At 34.9% G+C, this 24,788-nt stretch overlaps 2 protein-coding genes and 1 long non-coding RNA gene across 3 annotated transcripts; 1 reads left to right on the top strand and 2 right to left on the bottom strand.

Moving 5' to 3' along the window:
* Positions 1 to 540: 540 nt before the first annotated feature.
* On the bottom strand, positions 541 to 3,135 carry Tctp (Translationally controlled tumor protein). Its single transcript, XM_023168031.2, has 3 exons — positions 2,981 to 3,135; positions 2,568 to 2,826; positions 541 to 959 (listed from the first exon to the last, which is right to left on the bottom strand). The coding sequence occupies exons 1-3, from the start codon at positions 3,006 to 3,008 to the stop codon at positions 728 to 730; spliced, it is 519 nt and encodes a 172-aa protein (XP_023023799.1). The 5' UTR covers positions 3,009 to 3,135; the 3' UTR covers positions 541 to 727.
* A 3,013-nt stretch (positions 3,136 to 6,148) lies between these two features.
* La (La autoantigen-like) lies at positions 6,149 to 7,570 on the top strand. The gene is made up of 2 exons (XM_023168035.2): positions 6,149 to 6,568; positions 6,654 to 7,570. The coding sequence occupies exons 1-2, from the start codon at positions 6,256 to 6,258 to the stop codon at positions 7,370 to 7,372; spliced, it is 1,032 nt and encodes a 343-aa protein (XP_023023803.2). The 5' UTR covers positions 6,149 to 6,255; the 3' UTR covers positions 7,373 to 7,570.
* A 4,968-nt stretch (positions 7,571 to 12,538) lies between these two features.
* Positions 12,539 to 14,056, bottom strand: LOC141481612 (uncharacterized). Its single transcript, XR_012465055.1, has 2 exons — positions 13,551 to 14,056; positions 12,539 to 13,472 (listed from the first exon to the last, which is right to left on the bottom strand). It is a non-coding gene; the product is annotated as an uncharacterized lncRNA (long non-coding RNA).
* Between the last annotated feature and the right edge of the window lie 10,732 nt (positions 14,057 to 24,788).

The raw sequence follows: 24,788 nt of genomic DNA on the forward strand, positions 1-24,788 counted from the left end.
TGCTGGTTTTATTGCCACCATTCCTTTAGAGGATATCGAGCAGTAAAAGGTAATGTTTGAGAATGTCTACAATATAGTTGTGAAGAGAATACAATTGATCGTTTAAAGAAAAGTGACATATTTCTTGTATTCTTCCAAGTAGACATGGAAATTTAACCTCATAAATGAATAAAAATAGAAAGTAAAACTGGAACCTCGAACAGAATAAATCCACAACAAACACCAGAATTGTAATACTCTTCTTAATGCACATTTCCTGTTACAAGTTTACAAAATGCCTCGAGGTTTACTGTGCTTGATTTCACGTTAAGTGATTATAAATCTTCAAACTCAAATCGCACAGAACTGGTCAACATTGTTGAAGTGAGCAGAAGTATGCCATGAATTTCGACATGTAAAGTAGATAATTTCAGATTGATAATCTGTTTTGAATACAAGCCTTGAAAAGTATTTCACTTTTCTAGTAAATGCGAAATTCAAATAATAGTTTTATAACTATTATTATATCTATATCAAAAATACTTTAATAAAACTCCAGAGTTATTTATAGGAAAATTACAGTTTAATTTCGTAGATATATAAACATTCACTCATTCGAACGGAGTACGTGGAACAAGGTACAATTCTGTAAAATTTAATTTCGCAATAATGCAAAGAAAATCTCAATTTAAAAGGCGATACGAGTATAAATTAAATAACAAGGGTGAATAATTTATTAAAAATATCACTAAAACTTCTCCTCTTCCAGTCCATGTTTGAAAAACATCATGACTGGAACAGAATCGCCGTTGATTTCCCTATATTCCATGAGTCCGACCATTCCTTCGATTTCCATAGATTCGCCTGTGAAGAACTGCAGTTCCTTAAACCTGCCTAAGATGTCCTTCATAACTTTGTTCATATTTGTTTTGAATACATCTACTTGTTCAGGAGCCGTTTCTTCTAGTTTGGCAACCAGTCTGTAATAAAACAATTATTTCAACGTCAGTCGAAAATGATAAGACTAGATGATAGTCATGTCATCAGTGACCAATTAAAAACTCTTGGTCCTTATTTCGATTAAACATGGCTACCCATCTGGAAAATTTAACCCTTCAAATTTCTTCAACCAGCATTTTGCATAAACAAAACTGTTTCATAATAAAAAAAAAAATTTCAAAGTTTTCAATATTTTCAGGGATTGGAAAAAGAACACAGAGAATGTATTTTCAACGTTTGTTTGAAGGTGATTGAAATTCATATTTTCTTTTAAAATATTAGGAAAAATTCAAAAGAAGTTATACTGACCAGTTTAATAAATCTTCGCCTGAAATGTATTCGAAGACAGTAAAAATCTTTTAGAATTTTAGTAAATAGTAGTAAAAAAATTCTATGATGCCCATTCACAAACCAAACTTTACCCTGAAGTTGTCATAATAATAATAACAAGTATTGCCTAACACATTGTACAATAACATAAAACACTTTGTGTGATAAAACTATCTAGTGAAATTCACACAATAAAGTGTTTTTAGAATACGTTTGTTATGGATTTTCATCAAGTATCGGCCGATTCCATCATATACATTGTACAATCTCCTCAGACAACAATATTAGAATAACGAAAGTTAATGAAAAAGAAAAAATTGCTAGTACAAAAATAGAAAACTAAAAGTATAGTGGAAGAAAAACAAGTGAAATATTAGATTTTGCATTACATGCTTAATTTGCTTCGAACTATCCCAGAATATTAATCATTGCTTCAGCCTGCGAATTGCCATACCTTGAAATATAATTAGCTTAGCACACCAGTACACATTAGATCAGTCAATGAAATTATGAACCAGTTCAATAAGGCATGAAATAGAAGCAGCATCATCCAAAAACCAAGCTTTTTGCTAGAAATTTTCTGAAAACTTGCATGTGCTAGCGGTTTCTTTGCAATCACGCTTGCACAGCTCTATACAAGTGTTAGATATTTAATGGAAACATGTTATATTGAGAAATTAGTAAAAATAAGTGACCCAACTAACATAAATCTTGTCAAAATTTCATTCTCCATCATAGATTATATTCTACAATGAAATAAAAATGGCATTTTATTTATATTGCATATATTGCTCTGAATATCCCATTTGTTAGATATATATCCAGTATTAGTATATGCTCAAAAGGAAATATAACAAACAAAGTTTTTGCCTTATCACCAGAATACATCAATATTTACACTAAATAATAGCACTTGTAATCAGTTGATTTAAACAATCAATTGACAACCATGACCTTGCTAAATTTTGGTTGCACTTCAAGTGATTATATGCAAAAGTACATTTCAGTATTCTGAATGACTTAAAAATCTGTCTAACCCAATAGTTCAATTTCAAAAGAAGTTTTCTGAAAAGATTAATTATCAAATCTTTGAATTCATATTGATTTCTATTTTCAAATTTACACCTTATTGGTCACACTGTGCCAACTGAAGTATATTTATTATTATTACCAAATAGCAGCATTTGTGATGTAAAAAATCGAAGTGTACTATTATAAACTGAAAATTGGCAAGAGAAAGTTGCCTAGAATGTACTCACTTTTTCATGTAGTCTTTAAGATATGAAGTATAAGATTTCTTATCTCCAAAAGCAAAGGATTCACACAATCTATGGTTCAAAACGATATCAACCCCGGATGAGACAGTCTCGTCGGTGCCCTCGTCAGCTTCTTCTGCTGAAGGGTTTGCCCCATCAATGTGAATGTCTCCTTCCTTGCGTTGGATTAATTTTCCATAAACTTCATAAAGAACTTCGTCCACCAACTTTATTTTATATGTATCTGAGAACATTTCATCTCCTACAAAAATATTATAAATACATTAATCTGCTACTTGTTATTATTTCCAGTTGACAGATGGAATCTTAGATCTAATTATTCAGCAAAACTACAAAACGAAATAGAAAAATATGTACACTAGAAAGTAATGTAAAAATCAATAGATAAAACTCACCGGTGAAAATATCTTTGTAGATTCTCATTTTGGAAGATTATTCAGATTTTTTTCTAAGCTAAGGAGGAACAACCAATCACTCCTAGAGAGCACCGTAGAAAGATCGAAATTTACTCGGTGTTGCCAAATATAATATACACGTGTAGTGGCAATAGTGCGTTCATTAAACGATTTGTTCTGCAGAGTAACTCTGTTCGTAGGAATTCCGAATTCGATAAATCAAGTTGTAAGTGCTTCGAAAATATTTTCTGATTTACGAATGAGTTATTAACAAAATTTTATGAATCAGATATAATTTATTGTCATCTTGATACATTTTATACAAGCGCAAATAGAGGTTTCTTCAGTTTTTACTCGAGATCCATCCATCACTTTTTCTCATCAAGTTAGTACTCTGAACATTTATATTTGGATTCACAGATATCATTCAAAACGAAATTACACACCAATATATGAACAATAGAAAAATTTGACTTTTATGGAAAACTATCATACCCCTGGTGTACTTTGAAGTTTCGGACGTAGATACTTGTCTTCAACTTCTCATCAGCACTTTTTTTGGATATCTTTGAAACATCGAATATTTCCGGAATCTAATACCCAAGAAACGAAAAAACGTAACATAATCTCATTTGATTCAATTTTTAAAAAGTGTTTGTGTTATTTTTATCATGACGAAAGATGAAATTTCAGAAAAAATCGGAAGTTCCGAATATTTTTTCGGAAGGTAGATGCAATGAATTTGTTACTTGTTTCATTTGCAAAAAAATGGAATTTTTTGACAGCACCAACTTTTATGAAACCATCTAAAATTATATTCACGAAATAGTGGAAACAATTTTCATAATTCACAACATATTCATTAAGAACTCTCATTCATTTACATTCTCTAAAAATCCTAAAATAGTTTTTATTAGAACTGTCAGTTGATTTTTTTTGTGAAAAATAACTGCATCGAGATCTTTTTGCCACAACTCACATTAAGGAAGACTAATGGTTTTAACTTTATTCCGAGAGAAAAAGTTGTATTTTAATATAGAATAAGTGATATTCTGAGAGAAAAGGTGATATTCGACAACTATTCACCAATTTACTTGAAGAGTTAATATTATAACAGCGACAAAAATACATTTTTATTATTGACTTTCGAAATGAACAATATATAGTCTATACGAAGTCAATCCGAACAGCTAAATAAAAGACTATGTAAATTACTCTTTACTACCAATAAAAAATCCATGTAGGTTTGTGAAAAATAAAATTGATTTTGAAAAAAAATTATACCATGCCGCCCATCCCATACAAGGAAACTGCCGACGTGTTCGGTAATATTTAGTTTTTATGCCATTCGAATTGATTTCGTATATGCTATACGAGTATTTTTCGCTGTTTGGAAGTTGTTTTAGTTATGTACATGTATTTTTATATGAGTTGACTACTCTGAATAATGTTTGTCGTTAGTATCAGTTGCCATTTGTAGTTGAACTTTATGTTGTCCGTTTTTTGGGGTTTTATTTACTGTATTCATTGTACTCTCAATATTTGATTAGATAACGGCGTGAACAATCAACACACACTAATGACGAATAATCAGACTAGTCAACTCAGAAAAAAATAAAAGTATTCTTCATTACAAGTACTAGATCTCTATTTGAAAGGTAAAATGGTTTATAAAAAATGAGATGCTATTTCGAAGCATCGTGTGCTTCATTGAGATCCAAAAAAGTGCAAAGATTGAAAATGCTTGTCTAGTTTTACACAATATGTAGGTATATAGAAAATAACAGTCCTATGTATGGTAACAATGAATATGCAGAAAATCAAGATAAAATAAACATGAATAATCTTGATCCAATAGAAGGGAGATTCAATAATTTGTTGGTAGAAATCATTTCACTTTCAAAAATAGTCCTTAGCTCGCACAAGTTTCGACTTCTGTGGGTTGTCGTTCGCAGGGGTGCGACAGCTAGTTAACGGAAAAACATATTTTAAACTTATTTTTTCAAAACGTATAATCAAAATTAATTCATTGTTTCATTCACACCCCTCGCAGCGCTCGATCTAGGGCGGGGCAAACCGGGCAATTGCCCGGGGCGGCGAAAATGAGGGGCGGCAAAAATATGATAAAATGATACAATCTATGGAATAACGCATGGGTAAAAGGCGGCAAATATTATTTTGTCCGGAGCGGCGAAATAACTGGATTGGGCGTTGCGCCTCAGCGCCCTCTAGTGGTAAAAACATGTTCGGAAATTTTATACGACACAGGTTCGAATACGACTGATTTTCGTATGAGCTTGGAAATTGAGCCCTCTGGAAAACTTGTGCCAGTTTACGTATTCCATTGCAGAACTAAATCAAAGAGAACTGAGCTCAGTATAAATTTTTCAGCACGAGCTGTTCAGGGTCGGCAGGATAACGTCACCTAAAGAGAATTTGCAAATGTAAACTTATTTATTTTTACTCAAGTAACACTTCATTGTGAGGTGGCCATTGGACAGTTCACAAAACAGCATCATATTTTTCGCTATAGAATAGCTTCCTAAGCGTTTTCATACTATTTATTTATTTATTACTTGTAATTATATTTAACTGAATAAAAAATAGTTTGGATTAATTTAGGTCAAAACTGTAGTGAGTGGTAAATTGTTTATAATGTTTTCCATTCTTGTAGTTATAAGGGCAGTATATATCAGTTATACGCGACGGACTGTGGCTGCTCATTTCTAGCGATACAAATCCAATTTGAATCACCACTTTCGCACAAGCACAGCTCTTAGAGCGCTCTTAATGCTTGTGTTTTGTCCTTAAAAAAATAAAAATAATTATGCAGATAAAAATCACAATCTATCACTGTAAATAATGTATTCCAGTAGCCAATATAATAGATGTTGATCTTTTCTGTTATAGTATTGTCGTTGAGTGACGAGTGTTGAATGTACTATAAATAGAACTCATGTGGTTTCATGCAACACGTGGCACTCTAGTTTTGCCAATGAAAAACGCTATTGATACAAATGTGAAATCTGTGGTTTTGTGGTTGTGGCAATTCTGTGGATTTGTGTTTAATGTACTATAGATAGAACTCATGTGGTTTCATACAACACGTTTCACTCTAGTTTTGCCAATGAAAAACGCTATTGATACAAAGTGAAATCTGTGGTTTTGTGGTTGTGGCAATTCTGTGGGTTTGGTGTTTGAGTTTGAACGAACCTAAATATACAAGCTTATTGGTTGCACGTGTTTGTATTCAACCGGTTATTGATTACTTTAAAATGGCCAGTGATTTGGAAAAGAAAATTATTCAACAAATTGAATACTACTTCGGAGACTTCAATTTAAGGCGAGACAAGTTTTTGAAGGAGAAAATAGGAGAAGATGAAGGCTGGGTTACCTTGGAGGTATTGTTGACGTTCAAGAGACTTTCTAGCTTATCCACTGATGAAGAAGTTATAGCTGCCGCAGTAGAAAAATCTGAAAACAAACTGGTAGAGTTGAGCGAAGATCGAAGAAAGATAAGACGAAATCCTGAGAAGCCTCTTCCGGAATCTGATGAACAGAGTCTTAAACAAGTCACAGAAAGATCAGGTAAGACATTGATGAATTCTTGAGGAACATATATTTTTTGAAGTTGATTTCAGTGTCAGTATATTGATTTTATTTTATCTTTCAGCGTATGCTAAAGGATTTCCTTTGGATGCATCTCTGGATGATATCCTTAGTTTTCTGGAGCCTCACGGCCCTATCGAGTCTTGCCATCGTAGAACTATAAACAATCAAAAATTCAAGGGTTCATGTTTTATTGTTTTCAAAGAAAACGAAGCATGCAAGAAGTTTGTAGAAGCCGAAAGTATAAAATACAATGACGTGGAACTGATAAGAAAGTTTCAACAAGTGTATTGGGATGATAAGAAGAAAGAGATTGAAGAACGTAAAAAAAACAAAAAGGAGAAAAAGGAAAAAGATGATTCAAAAGAACCGCCAAAGAAATTAGATTTTCCCAAAGGAGCCATATTACATTTTACGGGCCTAGAAGAGGGCCATAGCTTGACCAGGGAAGAACTGAAAGATAGGATCAAGGAAGTCGGCGATTTAGAGGTCGCCTTTATGGATTTCAAAAAAGGAGATCTGGAGGGATACGCTCGTTTTCCAGAAGAAAACGGTGCGGTGGAGTTCCTCAAAAAAATGACTGATAACCAGCTGACAGTGGATAAATTCACGATGAAACTAAGAGTCCTCGAAGGAGAAGAGGAGGAGGAGTATCTACAGAAGAGCTCGGATGCAATCCTGGAACTGAGAAAGAAACAGAAAATGAGCAGCAGAAACAGCAGAAAACGTAAAGGTAACTTCGGGAGTCATGGGGGAAGGGACGGAAAGCAGAAAAGATATTGAAACATACCTTTTTTTAGTTTTTTAATGTTGAGCATTTTCAAACATAGTCAAAATGAAATCATCTTTTACAGTGTGTAGGTATATGAACGTTTAACGTTGTATATTTTCTGTTTGGAAATACCTTCACCATAGATGATATGGTTGTTTTTTATGGATTAACTTGAGATGATTCAATTAATAAACATTTTATTTGGTGAATATTGAGTTTTTTTAATTAGTGTCAACAACAACAGTAAAAATTGAATTGAAATAATTTGATCTGAATTATTCATTACAACATATGCATTTTGTGGCAAACTTCACAAACAAACTATAGCAACAACTATGTCTAGATGATGTGTTATCATTATTAAAATATATAATTTTCGCAACCAATATGTTATTACGTTACTATCAGCCTGCCAAATATAACAGAAATAATAAAGCATATGTACTATTTTATCATTGTGAGAATTGATTTTTAGAGTTAATATCGTAATGAAGAGAATACTTGAATTGCTGAACACTTTTTGAATTATGTTTGTTTTTTGGTTATATTTTATATGTATACTTGATGATATTTAATGAATTATTGGTTGTAAAATTATTTATAAATGAATATTAGGTAGGTATGTAAAGTATCTATGACAGAAACATAAAAAAATTCTATTCCTTACTTATTTTACTTTCAAATTCATGCGATCTTTTATTAATTAACCAATTATTTCCTAAGAAACATACAAATTGTTTATAGGAGGGAAAACAAATTAGCAATATCAATAATGAATATTACTGGAGTTTAGTCCCAACACCAAACCGTTATTTTTAACATCTCGACATGTGTTTCAATCACCAAGTGATCATCTTCAAGAGGAAGATTAAACGGTTTGGTGTTGGGACTAAACTCTAGTAATATTCAATACTACACCAAATGTTCCAAACAGTTCTTGATAAGCAAAAGAAGGAAAAAGAAATGCATGGAGCCATCAGCAAGAGCACATTTGTGGTTTTAGTTAATAGATCTTGTGTTTTTATGTGTTTACAAGAAAACAGGTAGCTATAGCTGCCTCTGTGATGATTTTGATAGTTTTCTTCATCGGGAATAGTATTGAAATATGATATTCCATTGATAATAATAATGATAGAACGGCTTGGACCCATTTTTATTATGAATTTTGTGTTTTTGGATTTGTCGTCGTCAGGAATAGAATAATAAGTATTAAAATATGATATTTTATCAATAATAGTATTTTTCGTTCGTTATTGTTTTAAGCTTATTTAAAAAAATATATTTTCAACTTTTTAGTTCGATGTTCTTTGAAAGCCTGTTTTTTAGTTTTTTAAACTATTTTCATTTTTTAGTTTCGTATGCTGTAAAGGCGTGTTTTTTAAATTTTTTTAAACTATATTTATTTTATCTAAACTTTCGGATCAATCAGCCGTATATTGTTTGGAAAAATGACCATCGATATTTTCCGGAGAGGGAGGTTAAGCTGGATGTTTAGGAAAAATAATAATTTCCAAATGTAATATTTGAACCTACGTTCGTTTTTGAATTCGTAGGTCACGTAAGATGTTAAGGGCAGATACATTTTTCCAAATGAATTATTCTAAAATTCTTTAGTTTTTCACTTCTGATTTCAAGGTTAGGTTGTTTAGGGTTAGGTTACGTTCGGTTAGGTTAGGGCAGAATTACAGTTGGGGCGGTGAGACTACTCATGGAAAAAGCTGCTGCAGGGGGAAAGACATGGGGAGCTATAATCCTCATTGACATCAAAAACGCTTTCAACACCGCAAAATGGCATCTGATTGTTAAGGAACTCAGAAGACTACAGATTAGTGACCGAGTTCTAAAATTTGGGAACCTCATTATAGACCTCACCCAAGGGGTGCCGCAGGGATCGGTGCTGGTCCCAGTGCTGTTTAAATTAGGTTAAGTTAGGTTAGGTTGCCAGAGGCCAGTACTGGGCCGAGTGGGCAGCAACCCGAAACCTCGTGTTCGCTAATACCGGGGGCGAGCCAACTTTCGTGAGAAGGGACCAGAAGTCCCATATAGATATTACATGTAGTACCGCGAAGGCGTCGATGGACATAGTTGACTGGCGGATATTAGACGAGGAGACCCTCACGGACCACAGATTTATCCGGTTTGGTATAGCCAGTACTGGCCAAAAAAAGCCAACTTCAAGTCAACGCCCATCATATGATTGGACCGTCTTCAGGAATATAATGGAACTAAAGATCGGAAACAGGCAACCCGGACTGATCGAGTCTAAATTTTATTTTGTTGAAAGTGAAGTTCACGCGGACGCCACCTAGTGTTCACTAGCTGAACTTATTGGAATACGGATCCAATAGAAATGTAGAAATTTTTCTGGCTATGGAATGTTTCATTGTCGGGGTTACATAGTTCGTACCCTCACAAACAGATGGCAAAAAAGGTGCCAAATCAATTTTTTTCTTTCCGTGATTTCGTTCTTGGAAATTACATCCGATTACATTACTCAAAGCATTGGGTATCATTATGAAACTATACTGTGACGCAACTCCCTCTCCTAACCCTTGAATTTTTTCAGTACAGAAGAGTCATTGTAGAAACCGAGTATTCCTATCGAGTATTCTAATTGGTTCGTTTACAAAATGATATGCTATTTAATGGCTTGTATTATCGTTCATTTCTGAAACAGATAGATATCAAGTTGACAATGTTATTGAATTTTAAAATAAGATTCGTTGATAGAAAAGTTTACGCGGACGCCACCTAGAGTTGACTAGCAGAACTTACTGGAATGAAGATCCAATGGAAATGTAGAAATTTTTGTACCTATGGAATGTTTTCATGTCGAGGTTATATAGTTCACGCCTTCACAGACAGATGGCAAAGGAGGTCCAATAGGTCATACGCATGTAATATAAAATAGCTCATTTTAATTTTTTTCTTAATCTATTTTGATACCAGATCAATGTAAATGGGTTCACATGACTATATACTTTATAAATTTCGAATAGTTCATAATTGAACTACATACATACAACAGAAGTACATCTATGTTGATTCTCTTCTTTTACTTGTATGAGACTGAAGCTTTACTTTTCATAAAGTTATTTTGTCTGAACTCGGACGTAATTTTACAAAACCCACAAAAAATCATGATTACTTTCATAATCGATAATGATCCCATGTTATTCAAAGTCTAAAGTCAGAAAATCGAGATTGAAGTCATTGAATAAAATGAAGAAATCAAAATCATTGTGAAATGATATACAACAAAATAAATGTCAGGAATAATTCTCAGATGATGTGGTGCCGCAGGTTTTTCCGGGTTTTCCTGCAGCTGAAAAAGCAAATGCGCCACTGGAATCAATGAAGTCGCCCCGGAGCGCCAATGAATTTTTATTGTTGTATTTATTTTATTTTTATCGTTGTTTTAACACATTGTAATAATTCTGTAATTAAATATTCCAGTCATTCTCCCCAAAATATGGTAGATCGGTGACCAGAGCCGAGTTTAAACTGTGATGTGATCTAAGTTTCAACTGTCTCAGGAGCCAAGTTTCGACTGTGAAGGATGACGGGTTTCAATTTTGACGGGAGCTCAGTTTCAACTGAGGAAAAAGACCAGTTTGAACTGTTGCAGGAGTCGTGTTTCAACTGTGGCGGGTGCTGACGGGTCCCAAATGATATGCTATTCACTGGCTCGTATCATCGTTTATTCCTGAAAGAGATGGATATTGAATCATTAATAAATTGGTGGATGTAGCCGTCACTACGTGGTAGGAAATCATAAAGAAAAAAAGAGAAATGAAACTCTTTATGTTTTCACCGCTTTTATTTGTAACTAACGTTACTGCAGTTTCATCCTATACGGTGTTACGGTTTCATTTTGTCATTTATTCTGTTTTGAGGTCGACGACTATTTAAACCTGAAATGAATACTTCCTTGAAAGTTTTGGGATATTTTAATACCTCGTCATTCGTTTAGTTCTCATTCACTGACAAACAACTATACAAGGATATATTCGAACGCATTAATTATATTCGAACACATATTCGAATCCCTTTAAGGATTCCGTGCTCTGACGGAACACGGAACGGTGAATTGACGACTTTGGTTCCGTGAATGTCTTGCCGCCGAGATTCAAAATTTGTTGTGATACTTTTGGTAGCCATTTGCTAATTTTCGAGTTTATGTCTAAACTTCTCGATTTTTCGGATTCAAGTATGATCATCTTTTATAAGAATAGGAAATTTTCATTCTTGGCATTTGGATGCTGGTAAAACATTCAACTCACTTGTTGGATTCGATTGCTGATGGAGAACAGAATCTTACTGATTTGAATTTTGGCTTCTTGGGACGAAAGTAAACCTATAGGCCACACGACACTACAGGCGAGTTGATATTTATCAACGAGACAACTCATATATTCAGAGAATGAGCTTGATCATTCAGACGTATCGTCCTGGACATCACTTCCAGTGAACCGTTTCCATCTAATATGAATTGTTTCATTTTAGGCTTTCTTTCATCTGAATACCGCTTCCTCGTGTTAGTATTGCTATAAGACTAGACATCCTTGCATGAATGCCTAATACAGTAGTAGCAGTAGTTAGTAGTTAACCGCTGTTGTACCGATCACAATTGTTGTACGGACAGAGCACTGCAGACCTAAGTTTGTAACTCTAAAACCATTCTTGTTCTGCAAGCCACCTTGAGGGAGACACACACATATAAGCTTAGTTATTAAGATAGGGACAAATAACTTATCAGAGACTAGATTTTTGATGCTTGATCTATTATCTCAACAAAGATTTATGTTCTTCAAACCTGCCCAAAAGGGGAAGAATATTAGTGTAGGATATATGCTTTTATGCCTATGTAGATGAATTCATTCTCTCGACCTACTGTAAGCTGGCGATATAGCTATAAAGGGGTGTTGGTGAGGAAACTTTTTTGCAGTTTGAGTCGAACTGCAGTTCATCGAGCAATACATGAAGTATCAATTCGAATAGTTGAAGTGATGGGTGCAGAATGTATAGTATTCCCTCAGAATATTCGGGAAAGGAATGTATTGAAAATGGCTTTCATGGAGAAATGGAGAGGACAATTTGCTGTAGAAGGAATGAGGGTTAGAGATAGAATTGTCTAGCAGTATTACCTGTTGTAATTTGTAGGAAATCGAACTGTAAACTCTACTGAACCAGGTTTTAATCATGAATATACAAACGATACATTTTATATGTATTAACAATGACATTAAAACTCATTCAATCAACAACGATTTCCAAGGAATCATAAAAACAAGATCAATCGAAATGAAGTGAACATGGATTACTTCAACACTCCCACTCTTTGTTCACTTCGAAAACGTTACCCACAGACCTTGTCGATTTGTTGAAAATTTTTCTCGTGGTAAGGGTTTGGTTAAAATATCTGCCAACTGGTTTTCTGATTGGGTGTAAACAACAGTGATATTTTTTTCGTTTGTGATGATCATTATAGCTCATCAAGTTTATAGCACTTCTATTATCAACAAAAAGTTCCGTTGGATTTGAAACGTCAACATCAATTTCTTTAAGCAACCTTCTCAACCATATTATTTCTCGTGCGGCATCCCAAGCTGCAATATATTCAGATTCTGTCGTGGATGTTGCAACACTTTTGTCGTTGAGATGTCCATGTAACTGGACAACCTGATAATAAAGTAACATAGCCAGTTGTTGAATATCTAGTATCAATGTCTCCTGCAAAATCTGCATCTGAATACGCTTTTAAATATTCGTTGCTCCCACCATTGTATAGAATTCCATAACTTTTAGTACCCTTTAGGTATCTGAAAATACGTTTGACTGCTTTCCAGTGCTGCTTTCCTGGATTTTCCAAATATCTGCTAACTCTGCTCACTGAGAATATATCTGGACGAGTGACAACCGCTAAAAACATGCTTCTCTGTACGGAATATTTTTCATATATTATTTTTCTTCCTCGTTTTGGGGGCTTTGAGCTGCATTCAGAATAACATTCATTGTGGAAGTCCATTTTGTGTCTCTTATGTGGTGGTTCCACATCATCTCTCTGGGGCATAGTCTTTGATGTTGACGGTTGGTTTATGTTCTTCAAACCTGCCCAAAAGGGGAAGAATATTAGTGTAGGATATATGCTTTTATGCCTATGTAGATGAATTCATTCTCTCAACCTACTGTAAGCTGGCGATATAGCTATATCAAAGGTAAAGTATAACTTCAAAACAGCGACGTCTCAAGTATCGAAGAGACATCCTCCTTTTTTCCTTGGGGAGCCTGGGTTCATTAAAGTCCCCTTAGAATTGAAACATTTGTGCTATAGGTGTAATATAATTTATATCTTATGAACATTTTGGTATTGTTTACAATTAGAAAAGTGAAATCTTCTCACATTTGAAACTTTGTGGCCTCAGGAGCTCAAGGCTCCTTGCCCTGCCAGTATTATAGGGGGAGTCCTATAATAACGGTTGAATAAAATTTATAAACTGACAGATAAATCAAGGGATTTGTTAACAAATTTGGAATCAACTGAGAAAGGTGTAGATGTTAGGGAAAGGAATTATGAATATTTTAACTGGATTCGAGTTTGATTCGATCGGTTACCGTTTAGAGTTAATTTCCCGTTTTTGTTTCGTATGCTATATAAGCTCCAGGGTTGATCAAGCGGGTGGCGCTCTACCCTCCATCTTATCCACGCCCTTCTTCACTGTTAAACAGCTGGCGGCCTACCCTGGGAGCTATGATCTCTCTCTATCTAGTCTAAATTTTATTTTGTTAAAAGTGAAGTTCACGCGGACGCCACCTAGTGTTCACTAGCTGAACTTATTGGAATACGGATCCAATAGAAATGTAGAAATTTTTCTGGCTATGGAATGTTTCATTGTCGGGGTTACATAGTTCGTACCCTCACAAACAGACGGCAAAAAAGGTGCCAAATCAATTTTTTTCTTTCCGTGATTTCGTTTTTGGAAATTACATCCGATTACATTACTCAAAGCATTGGGTATCATTATGAAACTATACTGTGACGCAACTCCCTCTCCTAACCCTTGAATTTTTTTAGTACAGAAGAGTCATTGTAGAAACCGAGTATTCCTATCGAGTATTCTAATTGGTTCGTTTACGAAATGATATGCTATTTAACGGCTTGTATTATCGTTCATTTCTGAAACAGATAGATATCAAGTTGACAATGTTATTGAATTTTAAAATAAGATTCGTTGATAGAAAAGTTTACGCGGACGCCACCTAGAGTTGACTAGCAGAACTTACTGGAATGAAGATCCAATGGAAATGTAGAAATTTTTGTGCCTATGGAATGTTTTCATGTCGAGGTTATATAGTTCACGCCTTCACAGATAGATGGCAAAGGAGGTCCAATAGCAATATAAAATAGCTCATTTTAATTTTTTTCTCAATCTATTTTGATACCAGATCAATGTAAATGGGTTCACATGACTATATACTTTATAAATTTTGAATAGTTCATAATTGAACTACATACATACAACAGAAGTACATCTATGTTGATTCTCTTCTTTTACTTGTATGAGACTGAAGCTTTACTTTTCATAAAGTTATTTTGTCTGAACTCGGACGTAATTTTACAAAACCCACAAAAAATCATGATTACTTTCATAATCGATAATGTTCCCATGTTATTCAAAGTCTAAAGTCAGAAAACCGAGATTGAAGTCATTGAATAAAATGAAGAAATCAAAATCATTGTGAAATGATATACAACAAAATAAATGTCAGGAATAATTCTCAGATGATGTGGTGCTGCAGGTTTTTCCGGGTTTTCCTGCAGCTGAAAAAGCAAATGCGCCACTGGAATCAATGAAGTCGCCCCGGAGCGCCAATTAATTTTTATTGTTGTATTTATTTTATTTTTATCGTTGTTTTAACACATTGTAATAATTCTGTAATCAAATATTCCAGTCATTCTCCCCAAAATATGGTAGATCGGTGACCAGAGCCGAGTTTAAACTGTGATGTGATCTAAGTTTCAACTGTCTCAGGAGCCAAGTTTCGACTGTGAAGGATGACGGGTTTCAATTTTGACGGGGGCTCAGTTTCAACTGAGGAAAAAGACCAGTTTGAACTGTTGCAGGAGTCGTGTTTCAACTGTGGCGGGTGCTGGCTGACGGGTCCCAAATGATATGCTATTCACTGGCTCGTATCACCGTTTATTCCTGAAAGAGATGGATATTGAATCATTAATAAATTGGTGGATGTAGCCGTCACTACGTGGTAGGAAATCATAATGAAAAAAAGAGAAATGAAACTCTTTATGTTTTTACCGCTTTTATTTGTAACTAACGTTACTGCAGTTTCATCCTATACGGTGTTACGGTTTCATTTTGTCATTTATTCTGTTTTGAGGTCGACGACTATCTAAACCTGAAATGAATACGTCCTTGAAAGTTTTGGGATATTTTAATACCTCGTCATTCGTTTAGTTCTCATTCACTGACAAACAACTATACAAGGATATATTCGAACGCATTAATTATATTCGAACACATATTCGAATCCCTTTAAGGATTCCGTGCTCCGACGGAACACGGAACGGTGAATTGACGACTTTGGTTCCGTGAATGTCTTGCCGCCGAAATTCAAAATTTGTTGTGATACTTTTGGTAGCCATTTGCTAATTTTCGAGTTTATGTCTAAACTTCTCGATTTTTCGGATTAATCAAGTATGATCATCTTTTATAAGAATAGGAAATTTTTATTCTTGGCATTTGGATGCTGGTAAAACATTCAACTCACTTGTTGGATTCAATTGCTTATGGAGAACAGAATCTTACTGATTTGAATTTTGGCTTCTTGGGACAAAAGTAAACCTATAGGCCACACGACACTACAGGCGAGTTGATATTTATCAACGAGACAACTCGTATATTCAGAGAATGAGCTTGATCATTCTGTCCAGACTCCAGACGTATCGTCCCGGACATCACTTCCAGTGAACCGTTTCCATCTAATATGAATTGTTTCATTTTAGGCTTTCTTTCATCTGAATACCGCTTCCTCGTGTTAGTATTGCTATAAGACTAGACATCCTTGCATGAATGCCTAATACAGTAGTAGCAGTAGTTAGTAGTTAACCGCTGTTGTACCGATCACAATTGTTGTACGGACAGAGCACTGCAGACCTAAGTTTGTAACTCTAAAACCATTCTTGTTCTGCAAGCCACCTTGAGGGAGACACACACATATAAGCTTAGTTATTAAGATAGGGACAAATAACTTATCAGAGACTAGATTTTTGATGCTTGATCTATTATCTCAACAAAGATTTATGTTCTTCAAACCTGCCCAAAAGGGGAAGAATATTAGTGTAGGATATATGCTTTTATGCCTATGTAGATGAATTCATTCTCTCGACCTACTGTAAGCTGGCGATATAGCTATAAAGGGGTGTTGGTGAGGAAACTTTTTTGCAGTTTGAGTCGAACTGCAGTTCATCGAGCAATACATGAAGTATCAATTCGAATAGTTGAAGTGATGGGTGCAGAATGTATAGTATTCCCTCAGAATATTCGGGAAAGGAATGTATTGAAAATGGCTTTCATGGAGAAATGGATAGGACAATTTGCTGTAGAAGGAATGAGGGTTAGAGATAGAATTGTCTAGCAGTATTACCTGTTGTAATTTGTAGGAAATCGAACTGTAAACTCTACTGAACCAGGTTTTAATCATGAATATACAAACGATACATTTTATATGTATTAACAATGACATTAAAACTCATTCAATCAACAACGATTTCCAAGGAATCATAAAAACAAGATCAATCGAAATTAAGTGAACATGGATTACTTCAACACTCCCACTCTTTGTTCACTTCGAAGACGTTACCCACAGACCTTGTCGATTTGTTGAAAATTTTTCTCGTGGTAAGGGTTTGGTTAAAATATCTGCCAACTGGTTTTCTGATTGGGTGTAAACAACAGTGATATTTTTTTCGTTTGTGATGATCATTATAGCTCATCAAGTTTATAGCACTTCTATTATCAACAAAAAGTTCCGTTGGATTTGAAACGTCAACATCAATTTCTTTAAGCAACCTTCTCAACCATATTATTTCTCGTGCGGCATCCCAAGCTGCAATATATTCAGATTCTGTCGTGGATGTTGCAACACTTTTGTCGTTGAGATGTCCATGTAACTGGACAACCTGATAATAAAGTAACATAGCCAGTTGTTGAATATCTAGTATCAATGTCTCCTGCAAAATCTGCATCTGAATACGCTTTTAAATATTCGTTGCTCCCACCATTGTATAGAATTCCATAACTTTTAGTACCCTTTAGGTATCTGAAAATACGTTTGACTGCTTTCCAGTGCTGCTTTCCTGGATTTTCCAAATATCTGCTAACTCTGCTCACTGAGAATGATATATGATAAAAAATGAATATAAAAAGAATGATAAAAAAATAGCCCCTGCTATTGGTGTCTTGGGAAGAATCTCAAAATTCACCTCTATAAGCCAGAGAAAATTAATATATTACTCCCTTGTGCATAGCCATATCACATATCTGACACTCATCTGGAGTTGTACGACACAAAATCGAATAGATCAACTGAAAGTATTGCAAAACAAAGCTGTTAAGAGAGTATATAATCTTCCGTACCGATATCCAACAGCACAATTATATCTAACCAGACGAATCATGGACGTACACTCACTGTACATAATTCAAACCTGTACTTACATACATAGCACCCAGCTGAATAGTATTCATTCAAACATACACTTCACGTCGAATCTACAAGTCCATAACTACAGTACCAGAAATAGGCAACAATTACGAACAACTGCTGTGAAGACTTCTGCTGGTCAGCAGAGTATTACACATCAAGGCGTCAAATTCTACAACTCAATTCCCGATTATCTAAAGGCTCTTGGAGTGTTCTCTTTTAAAAAGAAATTGAAGGACTTAATATTTAGTGGTTATTTCCAGACACAGTATTAGTATTAATAGTATTAACGATCCTATCAGATTGATGCTGTTATATAGATTTATATATATATATATATATATATATATATATATATATATATATATATATATTTTGTTTTCTCTTCTTCAGTAGTATTAACATTACTGTGAGACTGATGCTGTGATAGTTTTTTTATCTTTTTCTTATATTTTATGTATCCAGAAAAATATTTTATTTTATCTTGTTTATTTTTTTTAATTTGAGAAGCTTATAATAATTACCTCTCATATTTATTTTCTTCTAATTGATTGACATATGTATCTTTTTTTTTTATGGCCTACATAGCTTACTTAAGCTCAAGGCCTTAACCATAATATGTACTATGCAGAATTTTGTACTCATATTTATTTGTAGTTACGCAATTTATGGAATAAATAAATAAATAAAAAATAAATAAATATCTGGACGAGTGACAACCGCTAAAAACATGCTCCTCTGTACGGAATATTTTTCATATATTATTTTTCTTCCTCGTTTTGGGGGCTTTGAGCTGCATTCAGAATAACATTCATTGTGGAAGTCCATTTTGTGTCTCTTATGTGGTGGTTCCACATCATCTCTCTGGGGCATAGTCTTTGATGTTGACGGTTGGTTTATGTTCTTCAAACCTGCCCAAAAGGGGAAGAATATTAGTGTAGGATATATGCTTTTATGCCTATGTAGATGAATTCATTCTCTCAACCTACTGTAAGCTGGCGATATAGCTATATCAAAGGTAAAGTATAACTTCAAAACAGCGACGTCTCAAGTATCGAAGAGACATCCTCCTTTTTTCCTTGGGGAGCCTGGGTTCATTAAAGTCCCCTTAGAATTGAAACATTTGTACTATAGGTGTAATATAATTTATATCTTATGAACATTTTGGTATTGTTTACAATTAGAAAAGTGAAATCTTCTCACATTTGAAACTTTGTGGCCTCAGGAGCTCAAGGCTCCCTGCCCTGCCAGTATTATAGGGGGAGTCCTATAATAACGGTTGAATAAAATTTATAAACTGACAGATAAATCAAGGGATTTGTTAACAAATTTGGAATCAACTGAGAAAGGTGTAGATGTTAGGGAAAGGAATTATGAATATTTTAACTGGATTCGAGTTTGATTCGATCGGTTACCGTTTACAGTTAATTTCCCGTTTTTGCAAACAACTATACAAGGATATATTCGAACGCATTAATTATATTCGAACACATATTCGAATCCCTTTAAGGATTCCGTGCTCCGACGGAACACGGAACGGTGAATTGACGACTTTGGTTCCGTGAATGTCTTGCCGCCGAAATTCAAAATTTGTTGTGATACTTTTGGTAGCCATTTGCTAATTTTCGAGTTTATGTCTAAACTTCTCGATTTTTCGGATTAATCAAGTATGATCATCTTTTATAAGAATAGGAAATTTTTATTCTTGGCATTTGGATGCTGGTAAAACATTCAACTCACTTGTTGGATTCAATTGCTTATGGAGAACAGAATCTTACTGATTTGAATTTTGGCTTCTTGGGACAAAAGTAAACCTATAGGCCACACGACACTACAGGCGAGTTGATATTTATCAACGAGACAACTCGTATATTCAGAGAATGAGCTTGATCATTCTGTCCAGACTCCAGACGTATCGTCCCGGACATCACTTCCAGTGAACCGTTTCCATCTAATATGAATTGTTTCATTTTAGGCTTTCTTTCATCTGAATACCGCTTCCTCGTGTTAGTATTGCTATAAGACTAGACATCCTTGCATGAATGCCTAATACAGTAGTAGCAGTAGTTAGTAGTTAACCGCTGTTGTACCGATCACAATTGTTGTACGGACAGAGCACTGCAGACCTAAGTTTGTAACTCTAAAACCATTCTTGTTCTGCAAGCCACCTTGAGGGAGACACACACATATAAGCTTAGTTATTAAGATAGGGACAAATAACTTATCAGAGACTAGATTTTTGATGCTTGATCTATTATCTCAACAAAGATTTATGTTCTTCAAACCTGCCCAAAAGGGGAAGAATATTAGTGTAGGATATATGCTTTTATGCCTATGTAGATGAATTCATTCTCTCGACCTACTGTAAGCTGGCGATATAGCTATAAAGGGGTGTTGGTGAGGAAACTTTTTTGCAGTTTGAGTCGAACTGCAGTTCATCGAGCAATACATGAAGTATCAATTCGAATAGTTGAAGTGATGGGTGCAGAATGTATAGTATTCCCTCAGAATATTCGGGTAAGGAATGTATTGAAAATGGCTTTCATGGAGAAATGGAGAGGACAATTTGCTGTAGAAGGAATGAGGGTTAGAGATAGAATTGTCTAGCAGTATTACCTGTTGTAATTTGTAGGAAATCGAACTGTAAACTCTACTGAACCAGGTTTTAATCATGAATATACAAACGATACATTTTATATGTATTAACAATGACATTAAAACTCATTCAATCAACAACGATTTCCAAGGAATCATAAAAACAAGATCAATCGAAATGAAGTGAACATGGATTACTTCAACACTCCCACTCTTTGTTCACTTCGAAGACGTTACCCACAGACCTTGTCGATTTGTTGAAAATTTTTCTCGTGGTAAGGGTTTGGTTAAAATATCTGCCAACTGGTTTTCTGATTGGGTGTAAACAACAGTGATATTTTTTTCGTTTGTGATGATCATTATAGCTCATCAAGTTTATAGCACTTCTATTATCAACAAAAAGTTCCTTTGGATTCGAAACGTCAACATCAATTTCTTTAAGCAACCTTCTCAACCATATTATTTCTCGTGCGGCATCCCAAGCTGCAATATATTCAGATTCTGTCGTGGATGTTGCAACACTTTTGTCGTTGAGATGTCCATGTAACTGGACAACCTGATAATAAAGTAACATAGCCAGTTGTTGAATATCTAGTATCAATGTCTCCTGCAAAATCTGCATCTGAATACGCTTTTAAATATTCGTTGCTCCCACCATTGTATAGAATTCCATAACTTTTAGTACCCTTTAGGTATCTGAAAATACGTTTGACTGCTTTCCAGTGCTGCTTTCCTGGATTTTCCAAATATCTGCTAACTCTGCTCACTGAGAATGATATATCTGGACGAGTGACAACCGCTAAAAACATGAGACGTCCTATAGCTTCTCTGTACGGAATATTTTTCATATATTATTTTTCTTCCTCGTTTTGGGGGCTTTGAGCTGCATTCAGAATAACATTCATTGTGGAAGTCCATTTTGTGTCTCTTATGTGGTGGTTCCACATCATCTCTCTGGGGCATAGTCTTTGATGTTGACGGTTGGTTTATGTTCTTCAAACCTGCCCAAAAGGGGAAGAATATTAGTGTAGGATATATGCTTTTATGCCTATGTAGATGAATTCATTCTCTCAACGTACTGTAAGCTGGCGATATAGCTATATCAAAGGTAAAGTATAACTTCAAAACAGCGACGTCTCAAGTATCGAAGAGACATCCTCCTTTTTCAATTAGAAAAGTGAAATCTTCTCACATTTGAAACTTTGTGGCCTCAGGAGCTCAAGGCTCCCTGCCCTGCCAGTATTATAGGGGGAGTCCTATAATAACGGTTGAATAAAATTTATAAACTGACAGATAAATCAAGGGATTTGTTAACAAATTTGGAATCAACTGAGAAAGGTGTAGATGTTAGGGAAAGGAATTATGAATATTTTAACTGGATTCGAGTTTGATTCGATCGGTTACCGTTTACAGTTAATTTCCCGTTTTTGCAAACAACTATACAAGGATATATTCGAACGCATTAATTATATTCGAACACATATTCGAATCCCTTTAAGGATTCCGTGCTCCGACGGAACACGGAACGGTGAATTGACGACTTTGGTTCCGTGAATGTCTTGCCGCCGAAATTCAAAATTTGTTGTGATACTTTTGGTAGCCATTTGCTAATTTTCGAGTTTATGTCTAAACTTCTCGATTTTTCGGATTAATCAAGTATGATCATCTTTTATAAGAATAGGAAATTTTTATTCTTGGCATTTGGATGCTGGTAAAACATTCAACTCACTTGTTGGATTCAATTGCTTATGGAGAACAGAATCTTACTGATTTGAATTTTGGCTTCTTGTGACAAAAGTAAACCTATAGGCCACACGACACTACAGGCGAGTTGATATTTATCAACGAGACAACTCATATATTCAGAGAATGAGCTTGATCATTCTGTCCAGACTCCAGACGTATCGTCCCGGACATCACTTCCAGTGAACCGTTTCCATCTAATATGAATTGTTTCATTTTAGGCTTTCTTTCATCTGAATACCGCTTCCTCGTGTTAGTATTGCTATAAGACTAGACATCCTTGCATGAATGCCTAATACAGTAGTAGCAGTAGTTAGTAGTTAACCGCTGTTGTACCGATCACAATTGTTGTACGGACAGAGCACTGCAGACCTAAGTTTGTAACTCTAAAACCATTCTTGTTCTGCAAGCCACCTTGAGGGAGACACACACATATAAGCTTAGTTATTAAGATAGGGACAAATAACTTATCAGAGACTAGATTTTTGATGCTTGATCTATTATCTCAACAAAGATTTATGTTCTTCAAACCTGCCCAAAAGGGGAAGAATATTAGTGTAGGATATATGCTTTTATGCCTATGTAGATGAATTCATTCTCTCGACCTACTGTAAGCTGGCGATATAGCTATAAAGGGGTGTTGGTGAGGAAACTTTTTTGCAGTTTGAGTCGAACTGCAGTTCATCGAGCAATACATGAAGTATCAATTCGAATAGTTGAAGTGATGGGTGCAGAATGTATAGTATTCCCTCAGAATATTCGGGAAAGGAATGTATTGAAAATGGCTTTCATGGAGAAATGGAGAGGACAATTTGCTGTAGAAGGAATGAGGGTTAGAGATAGAATTGTCTAGCAGTATTACCTGTTGTAATTTGTAGGAAATCGAACTGTAAACTCTACTGAACCAGGTTTTAATCATGAATATACAAACGATACATTTTATATGTATTAACAATGACATTAAAACTCATTCAATCAACAACGATTTCCAAGGAATCATAAAAACAAGATCAATCGAAATGAAGTGAACATGGATTACTTCAACACTCCCACTGTTTGTTCACTTCGAAGACGTTACCCACAGACCTTGTCGATTTCTTGAAAATTTTTCTCGTGGTAAGGGTTTGGTTAAAATATCTGCCAACTGGTTTTCTGATTGGGTGTAAACAACAGTGATATTTTTTTCGTTTGTGATGATCATCATAGCTCATCAAGTTCTATTATCAACAAAAAGTTCCGTTGGATTCGAAACGTCAACATCAATTTCTTTAAGCAACCTTCTCAACCATATTATTTCTCGTGCGGCATCCCAAGCTGCAATATATTCAGATTCTGTCGTGGATGTTGCAACACTTTTGTCGTTGAGATGTCCATGTAACTGGACAACCTGATAATAAAGTAACATAGCCAGTTGTTGAATATCTAGTATCAATGTCTCCTGCAAAATCTGCATCTGAATACGCTTTTAAATATTCGTTGCTCCCACCATTGTATAGAATTCCATAACTTTTAGTACCCTTTAGGTATCTGAAAATACGTTTGACTGCTTTCCAGTGCTGCTTTCCTGGATTTTCCAAATATCTGCTAACTCTGCTCACTGAGAATGATATATCTGGACGAGTGACAACCGCTAAAAACATGAGACGTCCTATAGCTTCTCTGTACGGAATATTTTTCATATATTATTTTTCTTCCTCGTTTTGGGGGCTTTGAGCTGCATTCAGAATAACATTCATTGTGGAAGTCCATTTTGTGTCTCTTATGTGGTGGTTCCACATCATCTCTCTGGGGCATAGTCTTTGATGTTGACGGTTGGTTTATGTTCTTCAAACCTGCCCAAAAGGGGAAGAATATTAGTGTAGGATATATGCTTTTATGCCTATGTAGATGAATTCATTCTCTCAACCTACTGTAAGCTGGCGATATAGCTATATCAAAGGTAAAGTATAACTTCAAAACAGCGACGTCTCAAGTATCGAAGAGACATCCTCCTTTTTCAATTAGAAAAGTGAAATCTTCTCACATTTGAAACTTTGTGGCCTCAGGAGCTCAAGGCTCCCTGCCCTGCCAGTATTATAGGGGGAGTCCTATAATAACGGTTGAATAAAATTTATAAACTGACAGATAAATCAAGGGATTTGTTAACAAATTTGGAATCAACTGAGAAAGGTGTAGATGTTAGGGAAAGGAATTATGAATATTTTAACTGGATTCGAGTTTGATTCGATCGGTTACCGTTTACAGTTAATTTCCCGTTTTTGCAAACAACTATACAAGGATATATTCGAACGCATTAATTATATTCGAACACATATTCGAATCCCTTTAAGGATTCCGTGCTCCGACGGAACACGGAACGGTGAATTG

The sequence above is a fragment of the Leptinotarsa decemlineata genome, unplaced genomic scaffold, assembly GCF_025532065.1.
Source record: "Leptinotarsa decemlineata unplaced genomic scaffold, Ldec_3_MD MMD2_tig00000232_RagTag_RagTag, whole genome shotgun sequence".
Classification (NCBI taxonomy): domain Eukaryota; kingdom Metazoa; phylum Arthropoda; class Insecta; order Coleoptera; family Chrysomelidae; genus Leptinotarsa; species Leptinotarsa decemlineata.

Excerpts from the sequence above, each read along its gene's own strand:
- Tctp (XM_023168031.2), bottom strand. The coding sequence starts at position 3,008 with ATGAGAATCTACAAAGATATTTTCACCG. Across the intron at positions 2,827-2,980 it reads CTACAAAGATATTTTCACCG|GAGATGAAATGTTCTCAGAT; the intron begins GTGAGTTTTATC and ends ATATTTTTGTAG. Across the intron at positions 960-2,567 it reads CTTAAAGACTACATGAAAAA|ACTGGTTGCCAAACTAGAAG; the intron begins GTGAGTACATTC and ends GTTTTATTACAG.
- La (XM_023168035.2), top strand. The coding sequence starts at position 6,256 with ATGGCCAGTGATTTGGAAAAGAAAATTATTCAACAAATTGAATACTAC. Across the intron at positions 6,569-6,653 it reads ACAAGTCACAGAAAGATCAG|CGTATGCTAAAGGATTTCCT; the intron begins GTAAGACATTGA and ends TTTATCTTTCAG.